We start from the raw sequence: 13,333 nt of genomic DNA, 5'->3' as shown, positions 1-13,333 counted from the left end.
GATATGAGGCATGATACAATGGGTGATCTGTTTGAGCAAAACACAGAGACATGTGAGCTAGAGCAGGTGATGGAGCTGATGGTGTCACTCCTGCTTCACCCCCCTCTCCGTCTCTCTATCATTCCTGTTGTTCCTCTGTTACCTCCTATCTATTTCAAAGCAAAACAAAATGCCTTCAGTGGTCAGATCTCTCTGATACAATCTTTTGTTTTTCTCGCTGTCTTTAATGTAAACAGGTTCCCGATCAGCCGAGATGAATCCAATCAAAAGGGAGGCGCAATGATCCAGGGCGCTCTCCCAATGACTGCTGCAGGCCAGGAGATTAGAGGACAGAGGGGAGGGGGGGGGGGGAGACAGAGAGGTAGAGGGGGGATTTAGAGAGCCAGAATTTCTGCCATGAAGAAGAAGCCTTTCATTCAGCGGTGCAACACTAAATCGCACATGCATTCATCACCTTCACCTCAATTTGACCCCCCCCCCCCCAAACCCCCACATCCACAACTGCTCTTAGATATGAAAATGCAAATGTCCCACCCTCCCTATTCACGTCTTTTTCAAAATGATGTCTGGCATAAGGACAGCAGCAGGGAGAGGAAGGGGCGCGGCGTTTCTTCAAATCAGCTCCTCTACTGGTTGATTTATCCCCTTACTTTTCTCCCTCTGCCTCCTTCCCTTCATCCCTCCGCTGCTGACGGCTCTCCTTCCTCTCTTCTCTCTTATTTCCAAAGCTTAACTTCATTGTCTCAAGCTCCATTCTGCTTTCATCTTAAGACAAAGATTTATGTAAATCTTTGGGCCGGGCGCCGTGTGAGAAATAGCATCCCTAAATCGTGGCATTGTTGTTGGAAATGACAAGGCAGGCCCGTTAATCCTACAATGCGATCATCCAAATGTGTCGTAATGCAGTATGTAGGCAGGGGAATCTGAATATCAAAAAGACACCACGCACCTCGCGCTTTCAGTAGTTCCAGCGCTAAGGCACCACTTCCTCTATCTCCCTCTTTCTTTCCCGTCTCTTTTAAAGGACTCACCCTGCTTGTCGCATTAAAAAGAAGGGGATGAAACACATAAGTTGCTCTTAAGTTTGTGGCAGAGCACAATTCACGGTTGCATTCAACTTTCCCTTTATTGTTTCGCTTGTTTTCTCCTACATATAAAGGCTTTGATTCACTCAGATGATAACGCACTACATGTGTTATTGTCTCAGTGGCAGTGATTCTGAGAGGAACTAAATCGATGGCTTCTGCTTTGTCTCCGAGAAGTATTTATTTCAGAAACAGCAATATGAGGCTTTCTGGTGGAACAATATGCAGATTCAAAGGGAAACAAAGGGTTTAGTCAAGTCACTGTATGTATGGAGCATTTAACTGACAATTGTACTCCTTTATTTAGGTTCTCAAGAGGAGGCAGTGCCGGTCCTACCTCTCATGTATGTGCAGCGCTGCATTCTGGGATCAAATCGAGCAGAGTAAGAGTCTGATGAGGATTCATTTGCTGGGGGAAATTGACAGTGAGACCGAAAGCTTGATATCTGCTTTTTTGGGAAGAGCCATGAAACAGGCTGGTCAATCAATTGGACAGGGACAGGGCTGTTGAATGATAATGGTAATAATTACCAGCCACGCAGGGACTCTCCTGATTGGCCGTGAAACCTCTGCATTAATGAAACGCAATAACCTCTCTACAAGCTGCTCTTCCTTGCATTGTGACACCTCCTCGTCTGACCCCATCTCTCTTTCTCCTCCAAACCCTCCCTCCTTCATTCCTCTGCAATCCAGTCGGGGAGGATCCCTGCAGGGGGATTTTGTTAGGCAGAATAGCAGCGTTGATCTTGAAGGCTTAAGACCTACTGTACCTGTCAACAGTGTGGCTTTGGTGCTGACGACCAGCGGCTTAAGTCATTTGAAGTCGCTCCTTTTTTTAATGAGGAGGGGAGGAGGCGCAGCGAGGCTGACAGCCAGTCAGGGTCTTGAAATAATTCCATACCTCTGAATAACCAGAGGTGTCTGTCTGACTTAATCCCCCCAACACACACACACACACACACAAACACACACACACACACACACACACACACACACACACACACACACACACACACACACACACACACACACAAACCTTCAAGGTAGTGGAAATAAAAGCAGGTTGCCGGGCTAATAATGAGGAAGTGGTGGGGGGGGTGACATTGTTAATTACAACTAAAACATTATTGCAACTCAGTCAGTGTCAGCGGATCCAAACGGACATACACTAGATACGGGTTGTGTTCATGACCTATGACCAAATCAATCAAGGATGTATTTATCAAGTGGTTAAAAAAGTGGATGTTTTCAAATGTCTTGTTTTGCCCCACCAACAGTCTGCAACTCAATTTTTTGTTTATTTGATGATTGTAGAAGAAAAATACGGAAAAAAAATCGCATTTCGAACCAGAATAAATCCATATCCAGTTGTTTTTGGTAAACAAAATGACTTTCTGAGGCTGTTTCTTCCTACGCTCTCTGAACACCAAAAGCTCAGTTAAGTATTTTTGTGGTTTCTTTTTCAGCTTATCAATAATCCATCATCACTGCTTCATTATAAATGTAAACACTCTGAGAATTGCTACACGAATATGTTCCCATTTTAGCGAATATTGAAAAATGACTAGTGATTTTTAAATATTTGTTTCTGAGGCTTCACTCAATACTTTCCCAAGTTCTGCGTCTCGTGTTGGGTCTCATTACTTGGCTCTATTTCTGTTGCCCCCCCCGTTGGGGACTTCAAAGTGCAGGCCAGCCGGGGAGAGGCCTTAATTATCCGCTCGCCTTGAAACTCACGCGAAATCACAAGTTCTGCTCACTCCTGCCTCCCTCACACTAATTGTGGTGCTGGAAGTTTTTGCTCCTCCTCTGCAGAAAAAGAAGATACAATTAAGACCAAGTAGGTGAGAATACTCTGAAATGTTAAAGTGGACCTATCATGCTATATTTGAGTAATATAGTGTAGGACCATACCTACAATATATAAGGCATATTTATACTTTTTATTTTTCAAAATACCAAACAGATCATGCATTTTAGCCATTCCTCATTTCGCTCAATTTAACACTGTCTTTGCATGGGCTGATTCTGTGAGAACAGCACCATCTACAGGCCTGGCATATGTACTACAGTGTCTCCAGCGCTTTCGAACGGCAATGTCCGTGGCTATCTCCTCCTGATTGGTGGAGTTGGCCCAATAGCCTTAGCGCCACTTCTGTGACGTCATAGAAGTGTTCAAATCTGGATCAGTATCAGATCCGTTACAGCCACTTTTTAAGAGATGTGAGTATGGAGGAAAATAGAGAGGGTTGTTTTTTCTGACACTTGGTGAGTTCCCTGGAACACCGGGGACACATATTCATGTATAAAAGACGTACAAAAGTGCATTTTGCTTGATAGCTCACCTTTAACCTGTTAAGCCCGAGCCTGTTTTTCAGGTCTCAGGCTCGAAAATGACATTACCAGAACAAATTACTATATCTTCACTTCTAAAAGGGGTAAATTAAAAAAACTTTTTCTCAAAGTAATGAGAAACCTGTGAGTTGGATGTAGAAGAGTCAGAATCAATATAGGATTTTATTTTTTTTAAAGTAAATTCAGATTGAACATATTACAAAAATGTAAATTATAGTGTACGTCCAAAAAAAAAACATTATTTATAGTGAAAACCACCCTTGAATGATGGGTTAGTAGACTAAAAGCTTTAGGAATCCAAAATACAATAAGTACCCTGTATCAAGATTGATGCAAAACAAGTGACATTTGACCTTTTTAGAGAGATTTAGAAAAAAAAAACACTTCTGGGGTCATTTGGGTGATTTTCAATATCTCTGGAACCCATTGGTCGATTTTGATGATTGATACCTCTTTTTAACCGTTAGAGCCAATAGAATCGAGGGGAGGTTCCTCAAATCCATCTACACAACACAACACCCATTGGTGAATAGAGTGATGCACAGCCAGAATGCTCAAAGCCGGAAGCTCTCATACACTCTCGTAGCTATCATAATAGCTCTATATGAAAACTCAGTTTTTGCCATATATATGACGATGGATTATCAGAAATCATTTCAAAGTGACACAGACACATTGGATTAACCTTCAGCAGCGTTTTTATCGTTTTAATGCCATTGAACATAACTTTTGATCAGAACAACAGCATAGTTCAGACGATGTCGCGAATGCTCCGTAAAGCTCTGTGTTGTGATGTCTGTGTTTGCTTCCCCTGTCGCGAGTTCTGATTGCTCAGTGATGATACTTATACCCCTAGAATCTGTGGAATCTCAGCTTGCTAATCGATTTAGATGCTTCTTGTGAGACTTTTGTTTCGGTAAAAATGGTTCATATCGTCAGTTAGCTGAGTTTCTTCCCGTTAATCGGGTATGACACATTAATAGGTTTTTAAATGTTAAGAAGCCCTGAGACACGGACGCGGGCGGGGGCCTCCGGGTTGAACAGGTTAAATTATAACAAAGTAACTGTCTTTATTTTAGGGAGCTGATTGCTATTTCTAAATCTTTCATGTCACAAGAAATGCATACAGACACAAAAAGCATTCAATGAGCCAATTAAAAAAAAGATCATTAACTCCTTTCTCCCTAAAAAATCAACCCTTAAATGCTGTGTTCATCTGTTCTTTATGTGCTCGTTTTCATGCTTTCATAATATATAACACAAAATGATTGTAGATTTGTACAATAACATTTTGATTTTTCTAAATCAAAGAGAAATTACATTGTCATTGAGAGAAAGCCAGAGGTTTCTGACTCGTGTGAAGACGTGGCGATAATTCTCATTCCACTTTCCCCTGGCTTTAAGCCTCTGTTGTCAGGTACACAGACTTCTGTCCCATTAATGTATTCTGAATGTTTGAGTACTGATAGTGATCCTTGAAGCAATATCTCTGAAACCATTAAGACCTGTAGCCAGTCTATAAGGAAGGTCAGGCAGCTTAATTTATACATTTCAGCAATAAAGCCTAGCTTATTGAACTCAAACGTTGACCTGTAATGCACACAGAGTATTACCGTGAAGAACACATAAAAACATAGATAGAAAATAATAATAAGGTTTTTAAAAATGTGTTTTACTAGTTTGAAAGTGGCCGATAGCTGCTACGCTGTATCTTTGTATTGAAACAGGTACTGATGTTAAAAATATTAAATACCTTAGGATAGTATATATTTCTGCATCTACAGCAGCTCAAAAAACTAAATAAATAATTGATAGATAGTTTTGAATAAACCGATCATTTAAACATTTAGAAACAGCTGATTTATCTTAATGTGTAATGAGGCAAAATGCTCCGAAGCATAAACATTACAGAAGTACTGAACATTGTACTGTTATTCCACGTCATTGCTTCTTTAGCTGTATGTGTGTATTTATTTTACACGTGTTGAACTGAAGACCCTGGTAGTGTTTCATGTCGCTAATAGAGTGTGTTCTGCAGCTGCAACACTAAGCATGTTTCCATTATGTAAGGTTAAGATGACTCGTGAATCTTTTAGATAGTATAAAAAAATAAAAAACCCAAAATGTAGTGATAAACAATGGTAAGAAATCATAAAAAAGTAAGTTTTAAAAGTAAATATAAGACTTGTGCTTTTGCTGGTTTTGAAAAAGATAGAGACAACGTTATTGTGTTTAAATGTTGGGTTAGGTTTTAGTGATCAACAAATATTAGGCCGAGTGTATTCTGTTAAGCCCTGAGCCTGTTTTTCAGGTCTCAGGCTCGAAAATGACATGCCAAGAACAAATGACTATAACTTCACTTCTAAAAGGGGTAAAGTAATAATCTTTTTTCTCAAAGCAACCTGTGAGTTGGATGTAGAAAAGTCAGAATCAATATAGATGTATTTATTTTAAATTAAATTCAGATTGAACATAGTAAATCAATTTAAATGATAGTTTCCGTCCAAAAAACTTCTATGTATTCTTCTTTCTGTGTCTTTGTATGCACCAAAACAGCAAATTCCTACCTACGTAATAAAACCGATGCTGATTCTGATTTCAAGAGGGGCTGATCCAGTAGCATTCAGGGGTTTATCAAAGCATGACCATTCTCTATTGGTTCGAACAAATACATTAAAGTAATGTACTGTCAGCTTTTTTTCTTATTTAATATCTTGGCATGTGTTGGATTTGAATGTGTTCATATGATTATGTGTGTTGTGATCATTGTGAGAAGCAGTAAATGTTTTGCAGGGACTTCATCAGATGCCGGAGAAGAATTGAAGAGTTTGTGAGTAATATTTCAGACCAGCTCAAAGAAAAGGAGACAACAAGGAGAGGATGAATAATTGTAACAGCTTGTATTTGTGCTCTGTTCTCAATGCGAGGAATATCAATGGGTTAGGCATGTGCCGGAAAACACACATGAAGGTCACAAAGTTCAAACAGAATAACACCCCGCCACCCCCCCTTCAGAAACAGGAAGTCACCGCCAGTGCCAGTTAAAGATCACAAACAAATAAAAAGTAAAACAGCGTCATAGAAAACTATGTACAAATAATGGAGCGGTAAACTGAACATTGGCTGCGTTCGTGTTACTTTGAGGCTGTCTAACAGCCTTGTGATCGCTTACTGTACAATGTGATTCAGTACGATTAATTACAAGTACAAATTCATCAGATACCTGTACTGCCAAAGAGAGAGACAGCTGGTGGCAGCCTGTGAGTTTTATCTTTTCATTGGCAGGAAGTCACGCTCCCCTGCACCAGATATAAGAGCAGACATGACGAGGTACTGTGTTCACAACAGGATGCACATAGCCTTCAAGTAAAAAAAAGAAGCTCCTTAGGAAAGACAGCAAGTGCCTACAATTGTATTTCAAACCATCCATGAAGAATACTCCATTCAAGAAGAAGAGCACTAGATACAAGTCAGTATTCTCAGTGTGTTTCTTCTGGAAAGCAGAACAAATGTTCTGAAGTTCCAAGGTAGAAACCCCGTCCACCCACCAAACCCCAACAGCCAGCCCACCACCAAATCCAAGTCATTTTTAAATGTGTTTATTTTTATTTCATTACACCCAAGGCAGAATAAAAGTTACTGAAACTTAAGACTTTTACAATTACAGTGACAAAAACAGTTTAAGAGACCCACAATTTAAATTGGACTGCAAAAAAACAAAAACAAAAAACCTTTTTTCTATTTTTGTAAAATGCCCAGGCATTCTCCAATATTACAAATACTGGTATACTTTTACAGTAAACAAGAAAAATGTAATATATATTCATATGTTTTTATATATATATACTAAAACCCCGTCACCAAAAAAGACCCGGAAAAAATATAAAACAATATAGACATCGCCACTACGGCATTCAGAGAAACTTCATAAGCAAAACTGAAAAAAAAATACTTGTTTGTTCAAAACACACATACACACAAATATTATTTTACCCTTGTACTTGTTTTAATACTGTAAACTTATTTTAAGACAGAGTGCACTAAATTCGTTTTTTTTAGTTTCTGCATTTCCTGATTTTTGTTGAGTCTCTTCCTTGACTTTTTGTGTGGCTTTTTGTTGTTGGACCGACTATTGTCCTAATGAGTGAGGAATTTGAAATATATCTATATATAGGTTTGTGGCTTTATATGTACATATGCATACATATATACACACACACAGACACCCTGATATTGTGCTGGGTACTCCTAGCCTGAACTCAGCATTATTTAATTTATATTTCCGTGGAAATGTCAAACTACAAGTTAAAGTTCACATTTTTTGTTGTTCAATTTGATGCTTCATAAAAGTGTTTCATTTGTCTGAGACAATAAATAGGAAGATCCTTATTCAAGGCACACTCATGTCAAATTGAATGGCAGTACAAAAACTGTCCCAAATAAATTATATTTCCTTTTTTTTTATAGTGCCAGCATTGGAAAAGCCTTGCCTAACAACCCTGGGCACTTCAGCATCAGCAGACCCCAAAGCTCTCCACCCTTCAGTACCTTTCTGTCCAGCTCTCTCTGTGTCGGACGGGGAAATTATAAAGTGCGGATCTGTTGCTAAGAACTCTAGATTTATGAATTGACAGCAGCTATGAACGTGGATGGGGTTATGATGTTTAAAAAAACAAAGGGGCATGGAGCGAACTGATGTTTTACCATTAGTCTTACTACTTCCGCTCTCATTGACTTATCATTTCCTCTTTTACACAAAACTGTCCGACAACTAATGGTGAAACCTTTGAGGATTCCTATTCTCAGTGGATTCCTTAACCACATGGTGACTTCAGTCATCAGATTATACATGTATAGATCACTATGAAGATACAAGTTAACATTTACTCTACCACTTTTTCAAAAAATTTCATGAGAGACATTTGAGCACAAAATGCATAGGGTTGTTGATTTTTATAAATCTTAACAATATAATCAATCAAATTCAATTTTCTGCAGGAAACTAAGAGTAGTCTGCCAAGTATTCATACACATGTATCTCTCTCTAAACTAATTAATTACAAGCTGTGACTTCAAATATAAATCAGTCTAACCACTTTATATTGAGGACAAAGCCTGGGCATTAGCCTAGGGGGGGGGGGGGGGGGGGGTGTTGTACTGTCGCTAATTCCAACATATGATGAAATGGAAATGCAGAAATATTAGGTTAATCACAAAAGTAGTAAAGCTCACCCTGAGATGTCCCTGTGCTGTTGTCTGAGTCTTCTATCCATCTCTATGCATACTCGTATTGCATGGCTTCATGCTCAGTTTAGTCCATATCAATAAAGGCCTAGATCATATGGCTTGGTGTAAACTATAATGAATGGATGTTTGAATGTAAGTAAGATGGAGGGGCTGGAAAGCAGAAGATGGTTGTCGTAGCGTTGTCGGGGCTTGGGACCACGTCGTACCAGTCAGCAGCTGCCTTATCCAGATGTGTTTCCTCTGGTAGTTCTGTTCTCAACAGGAACCTTGGGATCCTCTTTGATTTTAGATTTACTGTCAAATATGACGCTCAGTGCTACATATCCAATTATATTGACATGTTTTAGACTCAGTTCATGCAACAAGGATTGTTGTCCGCGTATCATCACACAAAATAGACTAATTCTAGCATTCTCAGTTAACGCCACTTTCAAATTGAAGATTGAATTCAGCCTCTCTTCAAGAAATCACACGTTTAGCTTAATATACAATTTACTACAAGCAGCGGCCAAAAAAAACAAAATTGACCTTTGTCTTCTGAAAAAACTCTCAGGATAACATGGGGTTTTAAAAAACAGAGAAATGCTAAATCAAGTAAAACAAATATACAAAAAAAAAGCCTAAATAATAATGTACCTGCACATGCCAAAATACAAAATTGAATAAATACAGAAATTATTGCACAGTTAAAGGCTCCACATATAGTATAACTCAACTGACTGATTGTTTAAAAAGGAACCCCAAATGAGGCAGTTTAGACAGCTTTAAGTGGTGTTAAAATATCTGTTTTCTCATTTGGCAGTTTCTTAAAAACACAAAATTGACCCAAAATGAACATTGCAGAAAAAGAGTATCCAGCTTCCCCATTTTGTTAGTTTTTTTTTGTCAAAGTGTGGCGCAAAGTCTGGAAAGAGAGACCCCAATTTATGTTCTCTCGGCTTCTTCAATTTTGACTTCATTTGTCATCAAATGTTCTCCATGCCACTTTTTCATATGTTTTTCCAAGGTGCTGTACACGCTGAAGGGCATTTGGCAAATGTCACAGCGGTAGACATCCTTCCCATGCTGGCCGTGTGTCTTCATGTGGCGTGTGAGCTTGGAGCTCTGGGCACAGGCATAGTTGCACAGGTCACACTTGTAGGGCCTCTCACCTGTGTGGCTGCGCCGGTGCACCGTCAGGTTGCTACAGTTCTTGAACACCTTGCCGCAGTATTCGCAGGTGTCGCACCTCCTGCTATCCTTGGAGCCAGGCCTGCCTGGACCTCCACCCAGGTGAGGCGTGCTGCCTCCACTGGCGGTGCCGCTGCGTCCTGAAAGACCTCCATCCAGCAGGTCACCCGGAGGCGTTGAAAACCGCAAGCTGCCGTTCTCGGACGAGTGCTCAGAGGAGGTGGCGAAGGGCGATTGTCTGGAGTCAGTGAAGCCGAGGAAAGGGTCTTTGATGAAGTGGCGTGAGGCAGCATAGCCCACCAACCACTGGGAGTACACGTTCTCGGAGGGAATATGAGGTGCTGGGGGAATGTCCAAGTCCTTCTCAATCTTGATCCTCTTATTTGAGGAGATGGACAGGCTGGGGCTGGTGATAGGGGTGGGCTTACGTGGAAACAGGCCTGAGAAAGAGTCAACGGAGCCACAGTTCCGGCCATTAATGGTGGTCCTCTCTTCCTGCTGGTGGTGGTGGTTTATCTCCCCAGCCACTGAGTCCTCATCCCCTGTATCCCTCAGGCCATCGGAACCCCTCTTGGTGAAGGGCATCCTTTTACGATTGTCAACTATTAAATTATTGTACTGCTGAATAGAGTTTAGACCCCCACCTTCCACCATTTTCTCAAGGGCGAGTGATGGCTTGTCCTCTGAGGACAGTTTAGAGCCGTTCTCCCTGTTCCTGAAGAACTCACACTCCATGCTGAAGTTGGACTCTGGTCGACTCTCATTCTCAAGTTCCTCTTCTTCTTCCTCCTCTTCTTCGTCCTCGTTGCCTTCCCCCTGGAAGTCCCCATCACGATTCTTCATGCCTTCACCTGTGACATCACTGGTGCCAGGCTCTGGGGAGCTTGTGGTGGACAATCCATCATCTGAGCGCCCTGTCAGGGATCCAGCCTTGTGCATGTGGGTCTTCATGTGGCGCTTCAGCTTGCTTGCCTGAGAGCAAGCGTGGTCACACAGCTGGCACTTGTATGGTTTTTCTCCAGTATGGCTGCGCCGATGCACCACCAAGTTGCTCTGGAACTTGAAGGTCTTACCGCAGAACTCACAGGACTTGACTTTGTTCTGTGTCTGGGGAGGGGTGGTGCTGTTTAGGGGCATCGGCGGTAAGGGAGGGGTGCTCAGAAAAGGAGATTTTGGCCCAGGCTGGAAGGGATTGGGGTTTAGCAGTCGGTGCATAGGGTTGGACCTGCTGGGGGACAAAGGTGGAGTGGTGTTGTTGTTGTTCCCTGCCAACTCACGTAACCGCCTGGAGAAGTCCATGGACTGGGACTCCATGGCCATGGGCGTTAGCCGCATCACCCTCTCAAAGGCACTGGGGTGCTGTGATATGAGGCCCATTTCCTCTGCGCTAAGGCGTTCCAGTCGATGGGGGTCCAGGTGGTGGCGGGGAGGCGGGCTGATGAATTGAGGCGTGTTGGGAAGTCGGTTCTCCATAAAGCCTGGGGGAGGCTCCCGGAGCAGGGGTCCCGCCATCCTCAATAGGTGAAACGGGTTGTTGTCCCCGAGAAAGTTGGTGAGGGGGGACTGCGGGATGGAGTCGTTGCCCATGGGTGGAGGCATAGCGAGGCGTGGGGTGAGGGCAGTGCTTGAGGGGTTGGACTCCAGGTATATCCGAATGCCGTGGCTATTCTGGGCATGCTGCAGCAGGAACCAGGCGCTGGGGAAGGGCTGCTTACATGTGGTACATATATAGCTGGAAGGCTCATCCCTGCCACCTGCAACATGAAGAGAAAGAAACACATCAAATACTGCAGCTGACAACACCATCACGTATACTGCACTCTCACAACTTCAGGCAGAAATGAAGAAGCATATCTGATATGAAGAGTGAAAAATGAAACAAATGATTGGGTAAAGGTAAAATCTACCTTATTCATTAATCAATATCTCATTACCGTTTTGGGAATTTACAACAACAACATTACAGTGATAGAAAAGGGAAATAGGCTGAAAAGCAGTGAAATAAGTGTGTATGGTCCTAGTAATGCATTGGCTCATCATGTCGTCACATAAACGCTACGTACTTATCACACATGTGCATTTTCACACTGGATTGGCCCAAAGGTACTTAATCCTAGTACTGAATCTTGAATATCCAGTGGCGAGGGCCTAGGTATAAAAGTCACCGCTCGCCACTGTGAATATCGCTTACAAGCACCCACTTCTGAAGGGTTGAGGATGGCAAATTAGTTTTCAGCCAGCATACAATTATTTAGTAGGCTTCTTTGCTTTTTGCCTTTATTGATATTGTCTAAAGATTAGGAAAGGGGGAAAAGAGGGGATGACTTTGAATGTGACTCCAGGGCAGCTGCTGCTGCTGCTGCTGCTGCTGGGGTATAGGAGTGGCCCTAAATGGTGAGCTACTATCATTCTGTGCACATTATATTTTATTTTGTTCATACACACATGGAGTCTTAGAAACAAAATCTGAACAAAATCAGATATAATCAAAAACAATGTGTTAAATAAAATTATAACGGGTCAGTAATGTTTCATACATTTTTAATACCAATAAAGAATAAACAATTAGTAAAAATATTACATAATCTCTGAGAATGTGCGTGTGTGTGTGTGTGTGTGTGTGTGTGTGTGTGTGTGTGTGTGTGTGTGTGTGTGTGTGTGTGTGTGTGTGTGTGTGTGTGTGTGTGTGTGTGTGTGTGTGTGTGTGTGTGTGTGTGTGTGTGTGTGTGTGTGTGTGTTGTGTGTTTGTTAAGGAGGAAAGTCAAAATGCACAACAGCTGTTCATCTCCACAGTTCTTTTGAGTCTATTGACTTAATTATATCGGACAGCACATTCACACACACACACACACACACACACACACACACACACACACACACCACGCTGTTGTACTGCTCGATCTTAAGACCTTAAGACCTTGTACACTACAAACAGAAACACTCCCCCCTCTCTCCCTCTGTTCGCTCGACCAATTGATCGATGATTAATACTGGAGAGAGAGATGATTTACAGCTGTATGTATCATTTTTCTTTCCTCTTGTTTTTTGTTTGTCTGTTTTATCTCCTTATTGGCAAAACAGATGTATTGATTTAAAATCTAAATGGACATATACAGTATTTGATTTGAAAGGACTTGAGCTGAAATTACTCCTGGTTATTGAGTGGGGGGCAGTTCATGTTCTTCTCTGCCCAACAATTAGAGCAAATGGTGTGTGTTATAGTGTGTGAAAGAAACGGCGACACAGTGTGTGTTTCTGCACCGAAGAGCCATTTATCTTCAGCTGCAGTAAAGGAGCAGATCGTGTTTTTTCTTTGGGGAAAGTGTGTGTGTGTGTATGTGTGTGTGTGTGTGTGTGTGTGTGTGTGTGTGTGTGTGTGTGTGTGTGTGTGTGTGTGTGTGTGTGTGTGTGTGTGTGTGTGTGTGTGTGTGTGTGTGTGTGTGTGTGTGTGTGTGTGTGTGTGTGTGTGTGTGTGT

The 13,333-nt window shown here is 41.7% G+C and overlaps 2 protein-coding genes across 4 annotated transcripts in view; one reads left to right on the top strand and one right to left on the bottom strand.

The window, feature by feature from the left end:
• LOC307045909 (uncharacterized protein) overlaps nt 1-13,333 on the top strand; it is a 600,354-nt gene that overhangs the window by 31,982 nt on the left and 555,039 nt on the right. The gene's annotated exons all lie outside the window — the stretch shown is intronic.
• bcl11ba (BCL11 transcription factor B a) overlaps nt 7,024-13,333 on the bottom strand; it is a 23,975-nt gene continuing 17,665 nt past the window's right edge. For both annotated transcript variants that reach the window (XM_079691924.1, XM_079691925.1), the window contains one exon: nt 7,024-11,611. In XM_079691924.1, the coding sequence (XP_079548050.1) occupies nt 9,612-11,611 (2,000 nt within the window). In that variant the 3' untranslated portion in view covers nt 7,024-9,611. The remainder of the gene's footprint in view (nt 11,612-13,333) is intronic.

The sequence above is a fragment of the Notothenia rossii genome (assembly GCF_949606895.1).
Source record: "Notothenia rossii genome assembly, chromosome: 7".
In the NCBI taxonomy this organism is placed as follows: domain Eukaryota; kingdom Metazoa; phylum Chordata; class Actinopteri; order Perciformes; family Nototheniidae; genus Notothenia; species Notothenia rossii.
The sequence above is the reverse complement of the archived record's forward strand: the minus strand, read 5'-3'. Positions and strand labels throughout refer to the sequence as shown.